Below are 25,999 nucleotides of genomic sequence, written 5' to 3'. Positions count from 1 at the left end.
TGACGCCTTGTTGGTGACTTTAGATGTGGAGGCACGCTACTCTAGCATCCCTCATGAGCAAGGTGACATTCCTATTTGAACAGGAACACTCGAAAATGAGAATTTAATGAGTTCCTATTGAAGCTTTTGTTTTTTATTTTGACTCACAGTTGGTTCCTTTTCAAGGGGTCCCACTACCACCAGGTGCAGGGCATGGCCATGGGCACTTGTGCCCTTGCCTACGCCAATCTTTGCCTGGGGTGGTGGGTACGGGACATTTTTTCCAAGGAAGCTATAAGGTGTTTGTAAGGATTTACCACCACTTTAAGACTCTGAGTGTCTTCATTTTTTTCCTGAAATTCCAAATTGAGTCCCCCAGATCTGTCATCGCCCCCCTTGACCAGGGAGACTTTCTGGCCTTTGTGGACATCAAGGACATGTATCCATATATCCTTCATTTTCTAGCACAACAGTGCTTCCGACACTTTGCAGTGTGTCTCCTACACTGTCAATTCATGCCCCTGCCCTTTGGTCTCTCATCTGCACCTCACGTGTTTGCCAAGGTATTGGCCCTAGTATTAACATTCCTGCGCGCTCATGTCATGCTCATTTTGGGATACTTAAAGAACAGGTGACACAGACTGTGTTGAACAATATGGCTTTGACTGTCCACACATTACAGTCGTGTGAAATGGTTCTTCAGAGATCGTCGCTGGAAATTACTTATCCTTTGGAGTATCTGGGTCTAGTACTGGACAAAGTACAAATCACACTGTTTCCTTCACAAGAGTAAGTTCAGAGTCACTGTCTGTTTTTCTCATCATGCTCTCGGGAATTACTTAGCTACTACACTGAGGCCTGCTTGGTAGTAAGAGGGTTTATCCTGGGCCGATGGACAGTTTTTGTTTGCCAGTGTCTAATCCTCCTGTAGGCGGTTGTATACCACGTAGGGGAAAGACTTCCTGTGTTCCTCAGTGAAACAACAAAATTATTTTTTTGCAGTGAGTGCAAAATCCTGTTTTATTGACCTTAAAGATTGTTCAGCATTTATTAATTTTTTTGTTTCTAGAATGAAGCTGTGAATCGGCTACAAGAAGAGGTGATGACCCTCCAGCAGCAAATGGCCACCCTTACAACATTGGGTCACGGATCAACCAACCCTTACATACTGAAGACCAAACTGAAAGAAGCTGAGAAAAAAATTTCTAGGCTCATCATGGAGTCACAACAACTGACTGAAATAGAGAACGGACTACGAGCAAAAGTGGCCCCAGCAGAAGGTGAAGATCACGGGGCTCACTAGGATGGAAGAATATTGTTCAGGATGTTGCCCTTTCTATTATCTGTAACAGTGGTTCTCCTACTTAGTGAGAACTTGCTCGTTCAGTTTGGCATTTAAAGCGGGCACATTTTTTTTTTTCCCATTCAGCGAGGTTGTGCAAACACTGCATGGGTTAACTGCTCCTTTTTGTCTATGGGATAGGAGAGCGTAAATATACTTTCAGCTCCATCCCTCCAGCAGTTTAGTTGTCTTGTGCAGTGGACTATTCCTGACGTCATCATGCCCATAGACCTGCCCTGGATGTGAAGACATCAGGAACAGTCCACTGCTGTATTGTGGGGGAGCGCTGTTTACTGCTGGAACAGAGGATTGGGTGAGTATAAAGTTTTCTGATCACCCTTGACAAAACAAGCAGTTAACCAATGCTGTGTGGGCACAGCCCCATCGCATGGGAACAAAAGAAAATTTGGCTGGAGTTCTGCTTTAAGGGAACTATAGTTTCTACCTTCCTTTTTATAAAAACTTGAGCAAACTTCTAGGGACATAATCGCAATGTGTTGTGATAAAAAGGGAGTTTTGCTGCATATTACCCAAAGCACATTAGCTGGGTGCTTTTCTCAGCACCTGTAAATCCACAGGAGCAGACAAATTGCATGTTATGCCTAATACACATAATGAGAATATTGGACGAATGATCCTCTGTTTTGTTTTTTGTTCACATGCTAGTCTCATATTGAAAATGAAAGTTATAAAATTCTCGTAAGACAGAATACAACTTCAGAAGTGATGTAATGTATTATTTTGCTTCCGAGTGATTTTTTTTTCCATACAAATACTATACTAATGTCACAAAAAAATTTTGTTCTGTTATCTTACAAGAAAAATGTTCATGCTCGTCCCTTTGGATTTTTTTGCACGAACTGTCGCCATCAGCTCTCAAAAGCTGTGTACTAATGATCAGATGATTGCTCCGAATGTGTTTTTGTTTTTTTTTTTTCTGATTTTCTCATTGTGTGCACCAGGCATTAGAAAGTGGGAACAAAGTTGTATTTTAGCTCAGAGAAATTTAGTTACCTTGCATATTGCTGCATAAGACAGGAAAGGATGCATGTAGCACTACTGCCATCTTGCTGCCACTTAGAGCACAGTACTGTGCAATGAACATGTAGTGGCATTTCTCCGCCATGTCCCAGTTCACATTGGTTTGCACATTATTTATTTATTTATTTCAGGTACTTATATAGCGCCATCAATTTACACAGCACTTTACATATATATTGTACATTCACATCTGTCCCTAACCCTCAAGGGGCATACAATTTAAAGTCCCTAACTCACATTCATACATACACATACTAGGGACAATTTAGACAGGAGCCAATTAACCTACCAACATATCTTTGGAGTGTGGGAGGAAACCCACGCAGGCACAGGGAGAACATGCAAACTCCAGGCAGGTGGTGCCGTAGCTGAGATTCAAACCAACAACCCTAGTACTGCCAGGCAGAAGTGCTAACCACTAAGCCACTGTGCTGCCCACATGACCATTATAATGCTGTGTGCCCACAATATAATTTTTTTTTTCATTCAACACAGCAGGTTGCCAGCACTGATTGGATACAGATCAAATGCTGGTTTTTCAAATGGCTGGCTTCTGTCAGATAGCCTGTTGTACACGTGAGCTGAATTATGGCCAGTTTCTATTAAAAGACACAAAGCCCTGTAAGAAAGCAAAGAAGGGGGACGCTCTCCTCGTGCATTACCGTGGTAAAAAAGGAATTTATTTGAAAATGATAAAAATATATATACTCACAAACCAAGATTCATAAAACAAGCTAGGAACCAATGTGACAGTCCGAGCAACCAGTATTCTAACAACAGGGTGCTAACGCGTTTTGGGAAAGTACTCCCTTCCTCAGAGCTCTGAGGAAGGGAGTACGTCTCCCGAAACACATTAGTAACCTGCTGTTAGCATACCAGTTGCTTGGACTGTTACATTGGCTTGTTTTATGAATCTTGATTTGTGAGTATATATATTTTTTGTCATTTTCAAATAAATTCCTTTTTTACCACGGTAATGCATGAGGAGAGTGCGCCCCTTCTTTGCTTTCTTCCAGTATAATCAAGATTCCCCAATCTTTAGAGGGCTGCACCCAAGCGAGTGACTGTTACTGTGGTCCTGAGATGCTCACGGACTTGCGCGCTTGTGTTCTGTTTTTTCTTTTGACACAAAGCCCTGTGTACATGTACTTCCACCTGTCAGGGCCCATTCACACTATACATTGTGTTAACACACATGTTAATGTAATGTATTATCACGTTGGGACAGTGCAGCATTAAAGGATAAGTTCCCCTTTTGTAACATGTTGCACATATATTCAGGGTGTAACATGTTACAAATGCACCAGTCCCCTGAATTTTTACTTTACAGTTCCACTTTTTGACATAGATTTGATATTTTGTTTTGTAGCAAAGACTTCTAAACATTTGGTTACCGTAACACCATCCTTCAAGGTTCAAGCACCAAAACCTCTGAGCCGCCTTTCAGAACTAGAGAGTCTGCAATACCAGCTAACATCACAGGTAATTTGTATTTTCCTGATCATGGAATGCTATAACATGGCCTCTGTCACTCCAACCATACTACATAGCCAGATACAATTCACTGGAAAAGTAACAGTGCTCTCCCTCTACCTAGGCAATCCTGTGCCTTGGCCCACATAACTGTATATTTGCAGTGGGGTACCATCTGAGCCACTGATTTCTTTGACTGCTGGTATTCTGATGTACGTGAAGCCACTGCTGTGTTGCTCATTGATCTTGCTGGAGAGGAAGTTGTACCTGAGGAACTGCAGACAAGCTTCTAATAATTAATTACAATATTTCTATAGTGCTCTTCTCTCTAAGGACTCAAACTTTAATTATACTAGTGCTGGGGTGGATAGGAGGTGAGATAGCCATCTTGGAATATCAGGAGCCAACTAACCTACCATAATGTTTTTGAAGTGTGGCAGGAAACTGGAGTACTCAATGGAAACCCACACATGCACAGTGAGAACATGCAAATTCTATGTAGATAGCATCCTGGTTGGAATTGGAACCACGAACCCCAGTGCTGCAAGGCAGAATGCTAATCACTCATAAGCCGCTGTGCTGCCACCTTCCTACTACTTTTGCTTTTTTTCATGTGGTTCTGTGCTTTATTATTATTATTATACAGGATTTATATAGCTCCAACGGTTTGCTCAGCGCTTTACATTATAGTGTACAGTAACTATACAGTTCAATACAAGAGGGATTAGAGGGCCTGATCCTGGGAGCTTACAATCTAGGAGCTTTATAAATTCCTCCTCCTGCTACATCTTTATTATTTCTCTCACCCATCAGGAGCGGTTAGAAATGGCTATGTCCTTATTTCTGTTTTGATAATGCCTGTACAGTCAAGGGTTAGCATCATTATTTAGAGCTTGCAGATCTTTATGCTACTGACCCATCTGTTTATTGGATTATGAATCAGCATAACCCCACTGGTAGGGGCATCCTTTTGCTCTTTTAAAGGGACACCTTTGCCTGTTCCAAGAGGGTGAAATGTGTTTGAATCACTAAACTGTAAAGTATAAGACAGATAGCCACACTGTCATCTGCATTGATAGTTTTGCTTTAAATCTTCCAGTCTGTTAAACAAACAGGACGGCATAAAAAGCCCAGTCTTCCTCTGATCTGGCGTCTTGTGTGTTGATGGGGCCTTAAGGATACCCTAGGTATAGACCATCAGAAGCACATGATTCTAAAGGAAATCTTATGAATTATTGCAAATCTTTGTGCCTATTTGTTGATTATTCTGTGTTTAGAGGGAGTAAGGCCATAAGGGTATGTGCACTGTTCCGTCCATCAATCCATTTGCATTCGAAACCCTCATGAGTTCTGTGGTTGCGTATGTGGGAATCACAGCTGTTCCCACGCCCGCAGCCAAAACACACTACCATTCATTCTTAACCTCCCTAGCGGTCTGATTATGTCCATATTTCTGTGCTCAAAGCGGTACATTTTTTTGCATGGAAATAGTTTTTTTATTGTAGGCCTGTAATATTTAGGAATAACTCACTGAAATCTGTCCGAACAAGAGTCTAGTAAACATCCCGGATATGATAAAATTTTAAACACAAAATCATAAATTATAATTTAATAAATAATCATAAAAAATAATAATATAATAATAATAAATGTAATTCAATAATATAATCAAACCAAAAACACTGAAATTTGAAATATAGCGCCACGTTCGCACATCACTGAGGAAAGTCGCAGAATCGTTTTCATTGTCTGATGAGGAATTTCCCCCACGAATCATTATCACTCAATTCTGCAAGTGGTTCTGATTTACTATCGCTGTTCTCTAGCCGGTCTAAAACCAATTTTGACCTAAAGGGACGCTTTTTGGACGCCATGGATGTTTCTCAGTTTCCAGGCAGAAAGAACAGTAAAAATGCAGGCAGGGCGCAGGACAAAGCACTCGGGACAAAATGTATGTGAAATGGTTTGATACAGGAATGTTATATTATGTGATTTTAGTGTATTTAGTGAATGTCACTTTTGGTCATTTTCAAATTTCACACCTTTCCGTCCCCCATACATCCCGACGCTTGCAGGGGACGGAACCCAGATGACAGATGCCGGCATCCGCCGGATTACATTGCCGGGGACACCGCAGGGGGGACATCGCGGGAGCCCAGGACAAGGTAAGTGAAGAACAGATGCCGGAGCAGCACTGCATGGTAAGCCCGAGTGTAGCTCAGGTTACCACTTTTGGTACTGAAACTTTACCCCGAGCTACACTCGGGAATACCGCCAGGGAGGTTAATGACACCCCCATGCATCTAAAACTAGCATAAGTGCGGGAACCACTGGGAAATCACATGGTACAAAAGCTGCATGCTATTTCCTGGCTGCTGCGGTTTAAAAATGGGCAAGAACTTTTTTCCTGCAAGAAATTCAGGTACGGCAGCCCATTCAAATCAATGAACTGTTGTGCCCAGGCAAACAAGGCTCACAGAGCCGCAATAGTGTGAACCCAATTTTTTTAAAAATACGTAGTGCCCCAGAATCAGCACTTGCCTTGTTTGCAGTTCAGTTCTTCTTTTACTGCGGTGACTGCTTTTAAATCCTCTGTTAAAAGAAACCCCCCCCCCCCTCTAAGTTTGCTGTCTTCAGATGGCTCCATCCACTTACAGAGACCCGTGGAGCCAGCTTTGTGTGCATGCTCCTGGTTGGCACTGTGGATACGTTTCCTAAGGTCCACAGAATCTCATAGCTCCAGTGGCAAGCCACGTCCTGCTACTCCCTCCAGCTACTGACAACAGCTAGAGTCTGTGCTGTCCTTGCTGCACTGTGCCTGTGAAGGACAGGGAGCGCATTCCACTACAGATGTTCAGTGGGTGCGGCGCTGAGGACTGTGAGCTGGGATACGAAGTACATTTTTGTGCACAGATATTAGGAAAAATGTACTGGGTAATGTTGCACTGCTTGACATTATCGAGTACATAAAAAAACTGAGGGTTTAATACTACTTTAATGCGCATCTTGTGAATTATAAGTCTTGAATACTCCCTGCTTGCCAGCCCTGTTAATGCTTACCTGAGAATTTTGGGTGTTACTGCCCACCCTAGTGTGTTCTAGCATCTCCTGTTACATTCTCCATAATATAAATTTTTAAAATTCAGCAGGGATGGTAAGAAAACCCTCACGATGGCCACAGCAGCTGTGCAAGGATGGTGGGAACCCCTCACAATGGGCACAGCAAGTGTACAGACCTGGGAACTCAGAGCAGGAATGGTGGGAACCCCTCATAATGGGCACAGTAGGTGTACAGACCCGGGAACTCAGTGCAAGGATGGTGGGAACCCCTCATAATGGGCACAGCAGGTGTACAGACCTGGGAACTCACAGCAAGATTGGTGAGAACCCCTCACAATGGGCACAGTAGGTGTACAGACCTGGGAACTCAGTGCAAGGATGGTGGGAACCCCTCATAATGGGCACAGCAGGTGTACAGACCTGGGAACTCACAGTAAGATTGGTGGGAACCCCTCAGAATGGGCACAGTAGGTGTACAGACCTGGGAACTCAGTGCAAGAATGGTGGGAACCCCTCATAATGGGCACAGCAGGTGTACAGACCTGGGAACTCAGTGCAAGGATGGTGGGAACCCCTCATAATGGGCACAGCAGGTGTACAGACCTGGGAACTCAGTGCAAGGATGGTGGGAACCCCTCATAATGGGCACAGCAGGTGTACAGACCTGGGAACTCAGAGCAGGAATGGTGGGGACCCCTCATAATGGGCACAGCAGGTGTACAGACCTGGGAACTCAGGGCAAGGATGGTGGGAACCCCTCATAATGGGCACAGCAGGTGTACAGACCTGGGAACTCAGTGCAAGGATGGTGGGAACCCCTCATAATGGGCACAGCAGGTGTACAGACCTGGGAACTCACAGCCAGATTGGTGGGAACCCCTCACAATGGGCACAGCAGGTGTACAGACCCGGGAACTCAGTGCAAGGATGGTTGGAACCCCTCATAATGGGCACAGCAGGTGTACAGACCTGGGAACTCAGAGCAGGAATGATGGGAACCCCTCATAATGGGCACAGTTCCAGGGACTGGGCTCAAAGATCTCACAAATAGAGTTCCCAGAAGATGGAGACTGTCAGGGTAGTTAACTATTCAGAAAGTGAAATATTACACCTGGGTGGGCTGACCCTTAAATTGCTCCTCGATCTGATCAATCATTTTTAGCTGGCATAGTATTGTTTACTTTTCTTTATGTCTTTTTTGTTTTTCTATGATGCTGCAACAGTGTGGTCTGTGCATAAAATTGTTGGGGCAACAGTTTGCTGGGATATGTAGTCTTTGCACAGCCACTTACTATAGCTTGCAGCAACTGGCTTCCAGCAGACACTGCCACTCTCGGCTTGTTTTCTGGTGTGCAAGTAATTAATGGGCTTTTAATATACATTTTGGCCATTTACAAAGAAATCGTTAAAAATCCATTCAGCAATTTAAATGAAGATACAAATGCTTTTTAAGAAGTCTTTTTTTTTATATTTGCTCCATTAAGCCCAGGTTCACACTGATGTGGTGCGGAATTCACAGCGTTTTCAGTGCGAATTCTGCACCGCATCAGAATTGCACCCCGTTCATGCGAACCGCTGCGGGTGTGTATGTTAACAACACCCCAAAAGTGATCCGAAAAACGCAGTGCCATGTGCAGAATCAGATTGCATAGGTGTGAGTACCCATGTGATCTGATTCTAGCGCGGACCCAAAAAAGGGTCCTGTACGTTTTTGGTGCGGGTGCGGTGCAATTAGAGCCATACAAAATGTATGACTCCAATCGCACCGCACACAAATCACATGTGATCTGCACAGGAATGCGGTGCGGTTCCTGTGCGAATCACATGCGATATACCGCACCGTATGTGAACCCGGGCTTAAGTAGGTAAGTTTGCTAATTAATTGATATAGCATCTTTGCAGCAATATGCTTGCGTTGTCATTATTTTCCCATTTTTTACAGGAGTTGCAGTTTGCTCAGTACCAGAAATCTCCTAGACTGTCTACAGAGGATCATAGTACTACCAAAGCCAAACCCCGTGGATGCAGTGACAGCTTTGCAGTGCAGGTAGATGATCGATACAGAGATATGACTCCACTTCTAAATTTGACTGTATATTTAAGATTTTAAAGTATGAGTTTCATGTGTAAAACCAGAAAGGGATACATCACCCTAGTACCACGTCTGTAAATGTAGAATTGGAAAAAATGTATTTTTTTTCTTTTTGGATCTTCAGGTATCAAAATTAAACTGACACTAAAGCTTCTTTTTTTTTTTTTTTTTTTTTTAAAATAACAAACATCTATACTTGCCTGCTTTGTGGAGCTCTGATCCTCTTCTTTTCGGGTACCCACCAGCACTCCTGGCTCCTCCCCCTCAAGCAGTGCCCCCAGGGAAAGCCACTCACCCTGGGGGCACCACTGCCTACTTGTCTCCGAGCCTCTGTGCTATACATCAATAAGACACATAAGGGGTTATTTACTAACAGTGGAGAGTGCAAAATCTGGTGCAGCTCTGCATAGAAACCAATCAGCTTCCAGGTTTTATTGCCAAAGCTTAACTGACTGAGCTGAACTTAGAAGCTGATTGGCTACCATGCAGAGCTGCCCCAGATTTTGCATTCTCCAGTTTTAGTAAATCTACCCCATAGAGGCGCAGCTTGGCCCTGCCCCTCTGCTCTCTTTATTGGCTCACTGGCTGTGATTGACAGCAGTGGGAGCCAATGGTGTCTCATCCAATGAGGAGGGAGATTCTACTTACAGTGGAAAGTCACTGGATCGGAGGGGGTTCAAGTAAGGAGGAAGGGGGGGGCTGCACACAGAAGGTTTTTTACCTTCATGCATACAATACATGAAGGTAAAAAACCTTTAGCCTTTAGAAACACTTAACTAAAATAAAAAGATGCTTTTGCCCATAATTGCAAACACCATTACAACTGTGGTTTTCACATGTAGCTTTAAATATGTAAAGCTGAATTTAGCTGTTTTTCATAAGGTACAGTTACAATAGGGTATTTGTTGTGAAGTTTCTTACCTGGAGATCCTGCTAGTAACAGCTCTGCCTCTTAGTATTCGTGTTGTCAGCCTGCCATGTGAACCATTGGGCTCCCTAAACAATAGACCTAATAGGCATCCCAATGAATAACTAAAGGAGTACACATGGCAGGCTGACAACGCCGCTGTTATTGGTGAGGCAGTGGTTTAGTGCTGTCATCCTGCAACAGGAAGTGCTCTTTACTGTCAGGATCTCCAGGTTAGAAACAGATTCACAAAAACAAATTGATTAGATTGCTAAAACTGTATACAGTTTTAGAGGCATGATGCCAACCATAATGAAAAAAAAGATGTTGGGTTTACATACACTTTAAGTATTCTGTAAGATTCTCCTTGTCTCCAGTGTCACCGTCTCCCACTTCTATAGAGGAGCCAAGAGCCTATTGTATGATTGTTCATTCAGAATTTACAGGAACGCCTCTGTTCTTCTTGGCACAGACTGCAAGTGTCTGACAAGGTCGACTATCACAACTGTGACAAGAGTACCCCATATACTTCCTCTATACTAAGATCTTCTGATTGCAGCTCTGATTCCTTATTTTGCCTCAAACCTTGACCTACAAATTTCCATGTTCTGTGGTGTAAGGCCTGGCAGTTAGAACAGTCTGTGCTGTCTTTATAATACTGCCACACTGCTGTCTGTGTTATAATCAGTCTTATAATCCGTTTAGGCCCTAAGCTTATAACCTTTGAACAGAGACCCCAAATCCGGAGGGTCTCCAAGATGATAGACTTGATATTTATTGCAAAGGTTACTGGGAAACATATTCTTGGAGTTTCAAAACCATTTCTGATACCCTGGGCCCCTTTAAAATATTGCATTTACACTTGGGGGCATTCCATAGACCATACTGCTCTCCATGAAGAAAGTAACAGGATTTTCGACATATTGGGCTCACTTTGAGATTAGGCTCCTTTCACACTGATCATTTTTTCTTCCGTTTTTGATTTAAAAAAAGCAGAAGACAAACACATGACCATTAAATCCTATGGAACTCTTCACACTGGTCAGTTGCGGTGTTCGTTACATTTTTGAAAGTCCTGCAAACTGCAGTTTTGATGCATGTTTGGTGCTGTAAAAAAAACAATGCACCAAAAACTCAACCCACATTGAAATGAATGAAAAACGCATCCAAAAGCACCTGCAGTTGCATTTTTTGAGTCACATGCAGGGGCGGACTGACAACTCATGTGGCCCCCGGGCAATAGGGGATCATGGGGCCCCTGTGTCCTTGCCCAAACTCAAAAAAGCCTATGAAAAAGGTACCAGGGGCATCTCATGGGGCCCTCTACTGACCCCGGGCCCTCGGGCAGTGTCCGAGTTTCCAAATGGTCAGTCCGCCCCTGGTCACGTGTCCTTTTTTTCACAAGTGCAAAATACACCAGAAATGCTGCAAAAATGTATTCAATGTATTCAGTTTCACGTTTTTGCAATGGAGCAGTGTGAAGGTAGCCTAAATGACAAGTAAGATACTTAAACCGGCTGCAAGGGACTTGCATTATATGTCTATATTTTCTTTCTTGTTCATCCAGGGACACAGGACGTTTTTAAACCTTTGGGTTATGCTGCCACCTACAGGAGGATTGGACACTGGCAAACAAAAAAAGCAGTAGTTTAGCCCAGCATAACTCCTCCCATTACTAGCATTCCTCATTTTTCAGCTTGTATCCCAGTAGGATGAATGTCTTTCCTGCAACTCTGTTGTGTTAAGACTCATTTTTTTGCTACATCCTTTTTCTTTTTTTCTTCAATCAAGGCTCTTTTCTACATTGCTGCTGGCACTTCACCTCTTCAATTGCAGCTTTCTGGCATAGTCGTCTTTAGCATGGCTTTTGCAGTACTACATCCATACTTTACTGGACAGGAGGTGCAGAGATAGCATGGTAGTAAGCTTCGGGCAATGTGTTCCACCTAGAGCGCTTTCCCGGTTCTGTTCTGGTAAAAGTTAGCTGTGGAGCACTTTCCAGGTCCATTGACATTGCCTTAGCACTTGCCTTGTCTCTGAAGACTGACTTGGTGTGGAAGTCAGTCAGTGCTACCTCCATTATTTAAGCTGCTGGATGCCCTTGTTCTATGTTCCTGCTGGTTGTACCGCAGAAGGTGTTAGCATTGTGGAACTGACCGCTGAACTCAACAGTTGGGTGGAGTATTGCATCTTGTGTTCTCCTTCTTGTCTGCTACTGGTGGCAAGAGCTCCCATTCTTCTCAGCAAAAGAAACCTAAAGGAGAGGCTGCTAAGTCTTCTCCATCTTTATCTGTTAAGAAACGTTCCTTTTGTTTCTTCATTTTTTCAACTTCTGTGTGAAGATCCCCAAGCTGAGGTCCCTGTCCACCTGCAAGTCCTGGAACTTAACCCCTTGACGCCGACATCACACAAATATGCTGCCTCACAGAACTGGGCTTTTTCTGTGGGGCTGCATATTTGCGTACCTGTCTTTGTGCTGGGAGTGTGCCGCACAGTGCGCTCCCAGCACAAAGACCAGGTGTCAGGGCTCCCGGTAAGACCAGAGATGTGTGAACTGACACGGGGAAACGCAGGCTCAAGTATGGTGTAACAATATAATTTCCTAAAGGTTATACACAAATGTAAAACGCACAATATAACAAAACCAAACCTCCAACTGATAACGGAATGTACACAGACAAGAGCAGTCAGGGCTGGTGAGGTGGAGTGGTCAGGCAGGCCGGGTCAGGAACCATCGGGCAGACAAGACACAAAGGAGCAGGCAGAGCGTAGTCAGACGGGCCGGGTCCGGAACAATCAGGCAGACAAGGTACCAAAGGAGCAGGCTGGAGAGTGGTCAGGAAAAGCCGGGGTCAGGATAGGCGGAGTTCATTCAGAGTCAGGATCAAAGCAGAATCAGGAATCGGGCAGGAAGCAGACAGGATGCAGGTACAGGGGCTCATGGGAAACATACACCAAGGCACTGACTGCAGGTCTGGCCATTCCTTAAATACGCCTCCTGCAATTAGCCTCAGGTGATGGCCGACTGCAGGAGTGAGCTTCTGGTTGCTGAGAGCACCCGCTGGCCAGCCCTGGTACTGCAGCCCACACGGCAGATGAGTCCCACCACTAATGGTGAGTCCATTCCTGACACCAGGGTGTCACTGAGAGCCCCGGGTCCCGTTAAAACGATCGAGACCCGGGACGCGCGACTCCAGGTCACATGATCGCTGTGATAGCCTCTGATTGGCTATCACAGTGATCAGTCACTGTGAAGCCAGCCTCTGTTTTTTTTTTTTTTTTTTTTCTGAATGGAGGAGAGAGATACATTGTATCTCTCTCTCTCCTTGTAGAGAGAAAAACAAAACAACTGTTTCTTTGTCTATCACTTGTACCTGGCCTTATGGCCCGGGATTCAGGCTCTGAAGTTGGGGGAAGTCCTTTCTTTCCCATCTTTTGGGGGCTGGCCCCTAGAGCTTGGCAAGAGTCCTGGGCACTCAGTACAGGGGACACGGATAAGGAATCTAATCACCTGATTGACATCCTGGAACTTTGGCCAATTTGCCTGTTTCTGCAGCAGTAGACCATTCAGCTAGAGAAGCATCAGATCTGGATTTAGTTGGACAAAGTCATGTTGGTGGCGTACATCAGTCATCAAGGAGGAACCGGACATTTCACTGTGTCAAGAAAGGTAGATTGGAGCCTGTCCTGGAGAGAATGTTATATTCCAGCCTTCTCAGTACATTCCAGGCATAGACATTTGGCTTACAGTGTTCCTTAGTTGGCAGCAACTGGTCCTAGGGGAGTGATCCCTACACCCAGACGGTTGGCCTGATTTCTTGTTTGTTTTTTTGGATGCAAGTCTCATATGTGACTAGGTAATTTTAAATGTTTTTATATTTGTGAGTTTACAGAGGAAATATAAGAGCTCTAAATGTATGTCTTGATATTTATAAACCAGTTCCCCGCCGCCCTACAGCAGAAGTACTGCTAAAGGCTGGCAGGACTGCTCAAAATCACGCGTATATATATGATTTTGCATTTCTGGGTGGGGGGCGCATGCCCTACCCATGCCGCTATTGGCGGCTAGGGCTGTCAATCACAGGGTACCGACCAGAGATTCCCCGCCGGCACCCTGCGATCGTCGGGGAAAACCGACAGGAGGGACCTGTGTGTAAACAACACGGGTCTCTCTTCTGTCGGCAATGGCATGCTGCTTTGTATTTCTCAACACATCAGAGAAATACAAAGCTTCATGTCTCAATAGTAAAACACACGCAGCACATTATGTAAAACAGCACACAGAGGGTAATAAGAACCTGGAAGGGAGTGTAACCCCTCACCACTCTTTCAGGATTTAGATGCACTGTAGGCCTAATGTGAGGGTTATAACATATTAGGAAGATCGTTAGCAGGGCTCTGATGGGGACTCTGGTTAAACGATCCAAACTCAGTGTAGTCTCACACAGGTCTTACATTGACATGAATGTATTAAAATTGCTGTTGTTTTCTTTTTGTCAGTAAGCAAAATTGTATTTCTTGTTTATTGAACAGGTTAATGCTTCACAGACTACCGAAGACACACTACCAATGCAGAAAGAGAACCTGTTTTCACCCCGTGTAAATTACGTGAGCAGCGCCCGATCCTTGCGCTCAGCAGCCTCACTGACGGAGGGTGATTCATCTTTGCAGGAAGTTTGGAAGATATTGGACATGGGGTCAAGTGTGTCACTCCTTAGCTCCCAGGAAGGAATTGAACAAGGTGAGAATCCAGATACTGTGCTAGATGTTTCAAGGCTGCTACAGAGTAGATATTGAGATCCAGCACCATTTACATTTCAAGGCTAAAACCAGTTTTTCAAAATGTGTGAACACACCTTTCTGAAAGTTCAAGTTGTCTGACTCTCTCAAGTATGCAGATTAACTGGTGGGACTTAACGCTTTACTGGCCATACGCTTGTGCTAAGTCAGTGAGGGTGGAGGTGGACATGCTTGACTTTACTTGGTTTTGGCAAAAGCGTTTGACACAGTTCCCCACACACGGCTAATGTGTAAGGTAAAGTCTACGGGCTTGGAAAAATCTGTATGTAAATGGATAGAAAACTGACTAAAAGATCGTGTTCAAAAAGTAGTGGTTAATGATTCATACTCTGAATGGTCTAGGGTTGTCAGTGGTGTACCCCAAGGTTGGGACTCTTACTTTTTAATATATTTATAAACAATATAGGGTCTGAGATTACAAATCCCATTTCAGTCTTTGCAGATGACACCAAGCTGTGCAGTGGAATAACGTCCTTACAGGATGTCTCCAACTTACAAGCCGACCTCAATGCACTGTTTAATTGGGCAACTATGTGGCAAATGAGGTTTAATGTTGATCAATGTAAGGTTATGGACTTGGGGGCTAAGAATATGCATGCATCATACATGGGGGGGTACAACTGGGGGGGTCAATGGTGGAGAAGGATCTGGGGGTTCTGGTAGGTCACAAGCTTAATAATGGCATGCAATGCCAAGCTACGGGTTCAAAATCGAGCAAAATCCTCTCTTGTACTAAAAGAGGTATATAATTTCCCCCGGTACAAATCATTAGTAAAATCTCATCTGGAATATGCAGTTCAGTTTTTGGCACCAATTCACAAAAAGAACATTCGGGAAATGGAGAAAGTACAGAGAAGGGCAACCAAACTGATAAGAGGTATGGAGGAGCTCAGCTATGAGGAAAGATTAGAGGAACTGAATTTATTCTCTCTTGAGAAGAGGAGATTAAGGGGGAATATGATCTCCATGTATAATACATAAGGGGGGATATGATCTCCATGTATAATACATAAGGGGGGGATATGATCTCCATGTATAATACATAAGGGGGATATGATCTCCATGTATAATACATAAGGGGGGATATGATCTCCATGTATAATACATAAGGGGGGATGTGATCTCCATGTATAATACATAAGGGGGGGATATGATCACCATGTATAATACATAAGGGGGATATGATCTCCATGTATAATACATAAGGGTCGATACGGAAAGATTTCTTCACAGTAAGAGCTATGCAAATGTGGAATAGTGAAATAGATTCCCTCGAGTTGGTTCTGGCCAGCTCTGGATTGCTTTATAAAAGTCCTGGATTCTTTCTTGGATACACAGAATATAACTGGATATAACATTTATAGGTAATGTTGATCCAGGGAATATCTGATTGCCTCTCGGGGGATCAGGAAGGAATTTTTTCCCTATGCAGGAGCAAATTGGATCGTGCTTTGCTGGGTTTTTTTTTGCCTTCCTCTGGATCAACTATGGGCATAGGATTATAATTTTTTTTTTTTTACGGTTGAAGTGGATGGACTTTTGTCTTTTTTCAGCCACACTAACTATGTAACTATAATTGCTTTTATTTACTGCTGAGCATGTCTAGCTGATCAGACCAGAGGTGTTACTGCAGGTCGTTGCCTTCAGTTCATGAGTTGTGTTTATTTTAAGGGTTTTGTGGACTGTATTACACAAATTACTTGCGTTATCTGTGTACAAGAGCTGTGTGAGCTGCAATCCCTTCCTCCCCATTTGGCTTTCTGACAAAATCAATGTCCTAATTCATGTCACTGCAGACACAAAATGCAAAACATATACAAGCAGCATGGGATTTATTTTTTTCAAATCGAAGTTTGGAGCAGCCTTTCTCAACCAGGGTGCCCAGGTACCCTGGGGTGCCTTGAGGTTTCTTCAGTGGTGCCTTGGCAAAATGTCTACAAATTTCCCAAAACTTGTATACAATCCAGCAGGTGGAACAAGCCTACCTTTTAGTTACACAAAGCCACAGGTTTTCATTGTGCAACATTACGACCTTCTAGCCAATGGCATGCTGACAAATGGCATCATCAGTTGATAAGGAGGATGTCACCTGCCTGCACAGCATCCTAGTTTGATCCTCCCCCGCCCCTCTCCATCAGTGCTGGGGTCACATTAGCTCAGTATAGGAGAAAAACTGAAGGAGAAGAGAAACATTGGAATACTAGTCAGTACCAGTGGAAGAACAAATCACCTGTAATGTTGGGTGTCCTACATGTGTGGATGTTGCTGCATTATATAAAACTATTAGAATAGTTTTTCACATTTTAGAATGGGGTGCCTCAAGACTGTTTATAGTTCTAAAGGGTGCCTCGGGACTGTCCATAATTTTAAAGGGTACCTTGACTGAAAAAAGGTTGAGAAACATTGGTTTAGAGGACTGATTTTTCTTCGAATGAACTGTTTAGTATTTTTACATTAATGGACTAATCATTGGTGAAGAAACAATAGTAAATGTTTTGAGTTAGAATTAAAATGATTCTGAAAGTTATTTTTTTAAAATAACAAACAGATCTTGCTTGCCCGCTCTGTGCAATGGTTTTGTCCAGAGCATCCCTGATCCTGCTCTTCTCAGTTCCCCTGATGATGCTCCTGGCTCCTCCACCCTTCCAAGAGCTCCCATAGGAAGCCGCTTGCTATGAGGGCACTCGTGCAAGCTCGATCCCAAGCCACGCTGGGGGTGTCCATTGAAGCACACCTGAGATCTCCTGACAGGCTATGATTGACAGTGGATCCTGCTGCTGCTTCCATGATCAGTGAGGCAAAAAAGGGAGAAAGCATAGAGAGCCGCTGCTCTCATGGCCAGCGCTGGATCGCAATAGGCTCAGGGGGGAGCTGCACACAGAAGGTTTTTTACCATAATGCAGAGATTGTATTAAAATAATAAACCTTCTGCCTTTAGAACCGCTTTAAACAACTGATATAATAATTGTCCCGAGCAATGATGTGCAGCTGATACTGGAGCGAGTGCATGTAGACAGGAAGCCAGGCTGCAGGAGATCGAAAGCACGGAGATAATTCCTGACACTCTTCTTGGGGGTCATGAGTTATCCCCCCACCTTTGTGTGTTCTTACGGATCCCATTACTTTCCTCCATTATATGATATAAATACAAGTCTAGCAGGGATGGTGGGAACCCCTCATAATGGGGGACAATAGGTGTGCAGACCCAGGATCTCAGTGCAGAGATCTCACTAATGGAGTGCCTCATTGATAAAAGAAACTTAAAGCAAGCCATGAACCAGACCATTTTATTTCCTTCCACCATGAGTGGAAGGAAAGAAAATTGCTTGATACCCCAATCAATACAGTCAGTATTGATGGGGGAATTCTTTCCCCAGAGCTGTTGGGCACCACCGGCAGGGAAGGCAGAACACAGTGATCCCTGCTGGCAGCTATAGGCGCCGACAGTAATCGCATGCAAAAAATCCAACAGGCTGGTTGTACTGAAGTCAATCGATAGACAGACTTTAGTACAACCAGTCTGCCCATAGATGTATTGAATATCCAACATTCTCTGCTGAACTGGCCGAGATTCGGTCCATCTAGAGACAGGTTTACTTTCCAGCTTCTACTAAAAAATGAATAGTCCCTTTTGGGTGGACTGGCGCCTTAAAAATCGCCCTAGATTACAATAATTTTTCTTTCATTCTGAGAGGTACAAGTGGGCACAAATGTGATCAGTGTAGATTGTAAATATCATAGTGACACTCAAAAATGAGAACAATTGCTACTCAAAATTTAAAAGGGAAAATAATGAAATTCGAATCCGAGGGAAAAGATATATTAATAAAGTGTCTCCTTGACAAAGCAAGGAAACCAGCCAGCAGACATCTTTTGGGGGGAGCAGTGTGCTTCAAATTCACATCTTTTTGTTGTACGGACAACGCATTTTTGTTTTTATTTACTGTATATGTGCTATTTGAAATGAATGCAGTGCCCCACAATACATATATACCTGTGTTGTAATGCTTGTTCAGGCTTCCTTCACATTTGTACGACTCCAGTGTCATTGGGAAACATGCATAGCTGAGGCTGTCAATCACCTTTGGTTTGCTGGAGGGGGGGGGGGTGCGTCTTCCAAGATTCTGCAGTGTCAGGATAATCTGTTAGAAATGACTAATGCAGGTAGCAGGGGGAAGACAGAAATCACACTTGTTGCTTTGTATTGATGCTTGTACACTGAAGAGAAACATTTTCTATTTCAGAAGCTTACAACCATTTTTAAGGTTTGTCCAAAAATTGTATATGGTGGGGGGGGGGGGGGGGGGCTAGTATTTTGAAATAAGGCCTTGTGGTTTTTAACCAGTTCTCTACCGTGCTATAGCCGAAAGATGGCTACAGCTCAGTTGTCTGGCTCTGGGACGACGTCCATGGACATCATTCCAGAACACCCCCCAGTGCCACCATGTCCTACGGACACAGCTGATCACGGGATACGGTAAACGGCCAATCACGGTGGCCTTTTGCCATGTGATCAGCTGTGTCCAATGACACCTCAGATCACCGGTAAATGCAGTTGCCGGTTATCGGCTGCACTTTGCACACACTGTCACAGCATGAGGAAAGTACTGCCGATAACCAGCAATTGTCAGAGAAGTGATCGGCACTGATGATCAGTGCCCAGCAGTGCCACCCACCTGTGCCCAGCAGTGGTGCCCACTTGTACCCATCAGTGCCACTCACCTGTGCCCAGCAGTGCCAACCACCTGTGCCCAGCAGTGGTGCCCACTTGTACCCATCAGTGCCACCCATCTGTGCCCAACAGTGCCACCCACCTGTGCCCAACAATGCCACCCACCTGTGTCCAGAAGTGGTGCCCACTTGTACCCATCAGTGCCACCCACCTGTGCCCAGCAGTGGTGCCCACTTGTACCCATCAGTGCCACCCATCTGTGCCCAACAGTGCCACCCACCTGTGCCCAACAATGCCACCCACCTGTGTCCAGAAGTGGTGTCCACTTGTACCCATCAGTGCCACCCACCTGTGCCCAGCAGTGCCACCCACCTGTGCCCAGCAGTGGTGCCCACTTGTGCTCAATAGTGCCACCCACCTGTGCCCAGCAGTGCCACCCACCTGTGCCCAGCAGTGGTGCTCAATAGTGCCACCCACCTGTGCCCAACAATGCCACCCACTTGTGTCCAGCAGTGGTGCCCACTTGTACACATCAGTGCCACCCACCTGTGCCCAACAGTGCCACCCACCTGTGTCCAGAAGTGCCGCCTATTAGTGCCCATCAGTGCAGCCTCATCAATATACATCAGTGAATGAGAAAAATTACCTGTTTGCAAAATTTTATAATGGCAACAAAGAAGGTTTTATTTTTCAAAATTTTTCCCCAGTGGGGATCAAATACCACCAAAACAACGCTCTATTTGTGTGAAAAAAATAAAAATGTCATATGGGTACAGTGTCGCATGACCGCGCAATTGTCATTCAAAGTGCGACAATGCTTAAAGCTGAAAGCTGGCCTGGGCAGGAAGGGGGTAGAAGTGCCCAGTAGGCGAGGGGTTAAGTTGAATCTCTGCCTGGTAGCTTACCTACCTGCTGCTCTGTGATTTCAGCTTTGACCCAGCACACCTGTGTGTTGAAAGAGTAAAATAGTATTGCAGAAGCCGGGAGGGTCATCTGTTTGTTATATTATTTCCTCACCCAGCATGGGGCTGTCCTCGGTTATCTGTGCACTTCCCCATCAGACACAATGTCAACAGTGTTCCCATCAGGCTATTGGGCTATTATGAGTTATCTGTCTGGGTGAAATGCTACACATTGCTGAGTACTGGTAAATCAGCCGTCTGTTTGCACTGGTTGCTCAGCATCTGCTGTGTATAGACTGACTTGTGCATGGTGGTCAGATAGGAAGTGTTTATCATTAAAGAGAACCTGTCACAGAATATTCAGCATTACCGCAACTTTAAAACCGACACCAAAATGGCTCTCAGCTGTTCCTCATTTGGAGGGGCTGTCTCTCTTTTGGAACCAAATAGGATAGCACCAGTAAAGGTTATAACCTTGTTCAATATTTTTTTTTTTTTTTTGCTGATTGCTTTCCAATGGGGAAATTTCCCTTTACTTCATGCCATGGAAATTCAACAAGGAATAATAATAAAAAATATTTCCAAAGTAATGGGAATTCCCCTTAGTTGTCCATAGAACAGGTGTTGATATTTGAAGATGTAGGTCTATGGTCTGATCACAGGGGACACCATGTGGTTTATTTACTAAAGCTGGAGAGTCCAAAATCAGACTCCCTTCTGCATAGAAACCAATCAGCTTCTAAGCTCAGCTTGTTCAATGAAGCTTTGGCAATGAAACCTGGAAGCTGATTGGTTTCTATGCAGAAGGGCGTCTGATTTTGGACTCTCCAGCTTTAGTAAATAAACCCCCTTGGGTCTTCCTCCAAATGTGGGCTGTTCTTGAATGCTGCAGACAATGGCACAACATAATGACCTGAGTGTTGTTCTCTGCAGCTTTCATCTGTCAGTACAGGACTAAGAAGAGTAGGTAAAAAGGTGCACCTGGTGTCCAGTGAATGCAAGATGGAAGGTGAGTTTGAAGGTGTTTGTTAGAAATAGCAACAAGTATGACAATTCAAATTGTTTTCAGGGGAACAAAGACTCCCACTTCTTCAGAGCTATTAGACAAACACAGAGGTATACAAAAAATATATAGAAATGGAAAAAGGCAAATAAATGCATATTTTAGGTATTATTTAACCGCCTCCCACCCGCAATACAAGGTAATGACGGGCGCAAGGCGGTTCTCTCATTCTGGGAGGACGTCATATGACGTCCTCCCACTCTACCCACAAGTGCGTGCCAATTGGTGGTGTGTTGTGTCCCTGGGACACAGCGGATCAATGGAAAGAGCCGAAGACGTTGGCTCTGTCATGTGATCAGCTGTGTCTAATCACAGCCGATCGCATGTAAATAAGGAAATGCCGGTTATTGGCATTTCTCTCCTCACAAGCTGTCACGCTGACAGCTTGTGATGAGAGTCGGTAATTGGCATTACTCAGAGGGGACATCTACACTGATCCTCATTGCACTGAAGATCAGTGTTCCCTGATGATCAGTGTAGCCCCAGCAGTGCCACCTGTCATTGCTCATCAATGCCACCTGTCAGTGCCACATCAATGCCACATATCAGTGGCTCTCTGTGCTGCCTTTCAGTGCCACCTATCAATGCCAGTCAGTGCCGCCTAATAGTGCCACCTAACAGTGCCCATCAGTGCTGCCTACGGTGCCAGTCAGTGCCTCCTAACAGTGCCATATATGAGTGCTGCCTTTCAGTACCCATCAGTGATGCCTGTCAATGCCCATCAGTGCAGCCTCATTAGCGCACATGAGTGAAGGAGAAAAATCACTTATTTACAAAATTTTAGAACAGGTACTAAGAAAAAATTTTTTTTTTCAAAAATTTCAGTGGTTTTTGGTTTGTTTAGCAAAAAATAAAAAACCCAGAGGTGATTAAAAATCACCAAAATAAAGCTCTGTCTCAAAAAAAGATACAAATGTCATATGGGTACAGTGTTGCATGACCGCGCAATTTTCATTCAAAGTGCGACAGTGCTGAAAATTGGCCTGGGCAGGAAGGGGTTATAAGTGCCCTGTAGGCAAGGGGTTAAATAGATTGTTTAAAATAAACCTTCTAAAAACTGTTTGCAAAGAAAAGTGTCTGTCTGTCTGTCTGTCTGTCTGTCTGTCTGTCTGTCTGTCTGTCTGTCTGTCTGTCTGTCTGTCTGTCTGTCTGTCTGTCTGTCTGTCTGTCTGTCTGTCTGTCTGTCTGTCTGTCATTAGGTGAGTATTTCAGTGAATCCTGTTTTTTACACTTATAAAGCGCTATTCATATTTAAACATTTTATCAAGTTGCATTTATACTGATCTTGTAATCAGAGCAGAAGTCTTTTTTTTTTTTTTTACTGTTTCATAATGATGTGTGCTAATTTGACTGCATTTAACCCACAGCACTCCCTGGTAAGGCTCAGATGGGCAATCACAAGAAGGTCCCTTCGTCTGCAATTAAGAAAAATGTAGACAAGACAGGACGACCAGGGAATGCAAAGCAAACAAGGGGCAGAGGCACCCCCAAAATCCGCAACTACAATATAAGAGATTGAGCAGATCCTCCCAGAGAATGGCACTTTGTTTATCCAATGGATAGTTTTGTAAAGTTTTTGTAACGTTCATGTTTCATTAAAGGTTTTTTTGTTAAAAGAAATATGTTTCTAGTATTGATTTCAATACACATAGGGGTTGATTTACTGAAGGTAAATAGTCTGTGCACTGCATATGCACTTGCTCTAGATCTGAGGGAAAGCTCTGCTGATTTCTATCGTCCAATCGTGTGCAAGCAAAAATGCTGTTTTTTTTTATATTCCTTTAATTTGATTGGGTATTCATTGCAAAGTGAAGCTTTACCTCATTTACTAAGCTCTGGAGAAGGTACACTTGCAGTGCACAGTATATTTGCCTTTAATAAATCAGTCATATATTAATTCCCTTAAAGGGGTATAACTATGGAAGCTGTTATTGCTGATTTGCTATTACAATTTCAGGCTCTGTGGTTGCAATCCTGTTTCTGTTTTCACTGCCTAACAAGTATGTAGGATTGAGACAGACTTTTTCCACTACACTGCTTGTGTGCTTGTTCCAGGTCAATAACAGCCTAGATGGTGAGTTCTAGAGCCTTCATATTTACAGAATAAGTTCTCCTTTAGTAAAATTTTACATGTTACACCCATATTCAGGGAGTAACATGTTACTAAAGCACCTGCTAACACCCAGGCCTGATCCCCCATTGTGAGAGTGGGCAGGGGATCTTCTCCCCATGCCCTCTGTCATAATACCACCCACACAACCACATCATTCATTCACAGTTACATGCAGCTGAGGGATTGTACTTCTCAATGAACTGCAAAGGTGCTGGTGAGCGCCTTAATTCATTGATCTTTCTGGACTTCAGTAACTGCCTGCCTGTATAGGAGGTATGGGCAGACAGCTGACAGAGAGTCTGCAGGAGTCTGGCATTGCAGATTGTGGGTGCAATGCTCTGCAGGCTCCTAAGAAAAAATAATAAATGCACATTTTTTTTTTTAACAGCAAATATTTTGTTTTTAGAGTGAACGTATCCTTTAAACTCAAGTCACCAATGGAAGCCTTTCTATTTCTGTCCTCACAGGTTTAGTATTTACATTTGACATTTCGTCACCTTTATTTCTCTTTTCCTCCATTCTTTCTCCACCTTTTTCTACTTTCCTATTCACTCTCTTTTTCTTACATTTTGTATGAGCACTTTCCTTCTCCCTTTCTTATTTCCCTTTTTTCTTTTTCTTTCTTTCCCTCCTTCCTCTCTCTTTCCATTCACAGTCCTGAATCCCCTTCATATTTCAAAAACAACTCACCAATGGCAAACTCATTATTTTTTTGCCTTGATAGGTTCATTTTAAACTATAGTGTATTTTATATTTGACATTTAGTCTCCTTTAGATCGTTTCGTCCTGTAACAACATATGGAGGCAACGCTCGTTCTGGGCAAGCGGGTGTCCTGCGATCTTCTTTATAAATTGCTCCAAGCCTTGTTGTTGCTCTTCAATTAATGACTCTTCAAAGATTCCTTCATCTCCTCGAAATGGGAGCCGTCTCTTCAGTGCTTTCCCAGGTAATGGCAGAACCACAATCTTGCTGTCCCTCTCCAGTTCATTCTTCATTTCCTCTCTCCCTCTCTCTTTTTCCTTCTCCCTATTTTTCCTCCCATTTTCTTTTCCTGTCTTCTTTTCTTCCTCTCTCTCTGTTTTCTCCCCTCCAATCACTCCCTCTCCTTCCACTCACTTGCTCTCTCTCCATCCTTTTATCCCTTCCATCTCCCTCTGTCTCTTTTTTCCCTTTATTTTCTCTATTCCTCCCTCTGTCAGTTCTTTTTCCTCTTTCCTTCTCTCTTTTTTCCCACCCAATACATGCTTGGATAGACTATTACAGTGCTTGGGTCTGCTCAACTCATTGTACATAGAGACCATTATGCATTCAGCTACTTGATAAAAAAAAAAAAAAAAAAACGAATTGCAGAGAAAGTACAATGTCCAGATTCCTCTCTAACCCCCTAAAGGGTAATATGGAACATGGGGGTCGTTAAACTTGTGAAGGAAATCACAGCTTTGTTTAGGTGCTACAGGCTGGAAAAGTTCATTTTCCTCTCTCAGAATGTGGACATTATCAGAGCAGCTCTTCTGTTCAGTGGAGTTCTGGGAATCCTGCCAGGAGGCTCTATGTTCCCACTGACTGTAACCCAATTCAAAGGAAGCTCCCCTGTTTCACTGCTTGTCGGCTTAGACGGGGTTGTGGCGCCTTGGACTGACTACATTAAATGGCTGTTGAATAAGAGGGTCTCAGTGCTGTGTGGATTTAACTTTTATATACTTTTAGCATATACTACAGTAAAAATTAGGAATTCAAATTGTATTTTTCATGCAATGATAATTACTCGTGTCATGGCATATGACTTCTATTTTGTTCAGTTGTGTACTGTAGCTGTGGCATTTTCTTCAAACTTTTTTAACAGAATGTATCACATAAACTCTCCACACAAGCTGATCTGTTAGCTGTTTTGTAACCTTTAATGTAGACCTGTCACCAGGGTGGATTTGATTTAAATCAGACTGATTTAAATCATGATTTAAATCACGATTTAAATCACTAGTCAGTAAGGCTTGATGTAAATCCTAGTTTTCTACATAAAGACTAATTCTTGCTGGTATAACTTTAATATGCAAGTAGATGAAGATTTTTAGAATAACAACTTTTCATATTAGTTTTTTTATCCCCAGTTTAATAGGTTAAACATTCATATTTGGACAACTTTTCTGTTGTACTTAGGAAGGAGAAAAATAATCATTACCTTAATAATAACAATTTAAATAGATTTATTCAACTGAAACAATAACATTCCAGCATATGTGATTTGCTTAAACATCCATGTTTGGTAACTAATTTGGCTAAACAAAATATATATATTTGAAGAAACTTAGACTGTCAGCCCCTTCCTCCTCACACTTAGTTTCACTTTCTTCTTGTGCAGATCTATTCCACTCCAAACAATCAGAAAAATATTGTTTCTATTCTATTCACTGAACTTCTTGAAACTTAGCACTGAAGGGGTTGATTCTGTATTCATAGGTTTGTAGAAGTTAGGATGAAGGTCTTTTTCTGAACTCTGTTCATGTTATAACATTTTTGCTGTGAAGAAGAGGCATGTGATCTCCGCTGAGTCAAA

General features: G+C 43.4%; 1 protein-coding gene across 3 annotated transcripts in view; it reads left to right on the top strand.

Annotated features, from left to right (window-relative positions):
* Nucleotides 1–22,951, top strand: part of CCDC57 (coiled-coil domain containing 57) — an 84,787-nt gene extending 61,836 nt beyond the window's left edge. For all 3 annotated transcript variants that reach the window (XM_089670847.1, XM_089670765.1, XM_089670933.1), the window contains 5 exons: nt 1,049–1,259; nt 3,732–3,844; nt 8,838–8,942; nt 14,428–14,635; nt 22,699–22,951. In XM_089670847.1, the coding sequence (XP_089526973.1) occupies nt 1,049–1,259; nt 3,732–3,844; nt 8,838–8,942; nt 14,428–14,635; nt 22,699–22,850 (789 nt within the window). In that variant the 3' untranslated portion in view covers nt 22,851–22,951. The remainder of the gene's footprint in view (nt 1–1,048; nt 1,260–3,731; nt 3,845–8,837; nt 8,943–14,427; nt 14,636–22,698) is intronic.
* Nucleotides 22,952–25,999: the final 3,048 nt, after the last annotated feature.

The sequence above is a fragment of the Staurois parvus genome, unplaced genomic scaffold (assembly GCF_062004578.1).
Source record: "Staurois parvus isolate SC_StPar_1 unplaced genomic scaffold, SC_StPar_1.0 ptg000003l, whole genome shotgun sequence".
NCBI classification, from domain to species: domain Eukaryota; kingdom Metazoa; phylum Chordata; class Amphibia; order Anura; family Ranidae; genus Staurois; species Staurois parvus.
The sequence above is the reverse complement of the archived record's forward strand: the minus strand, read 5'-3'. Positions and strand labels throughout refer to the sequence as shown.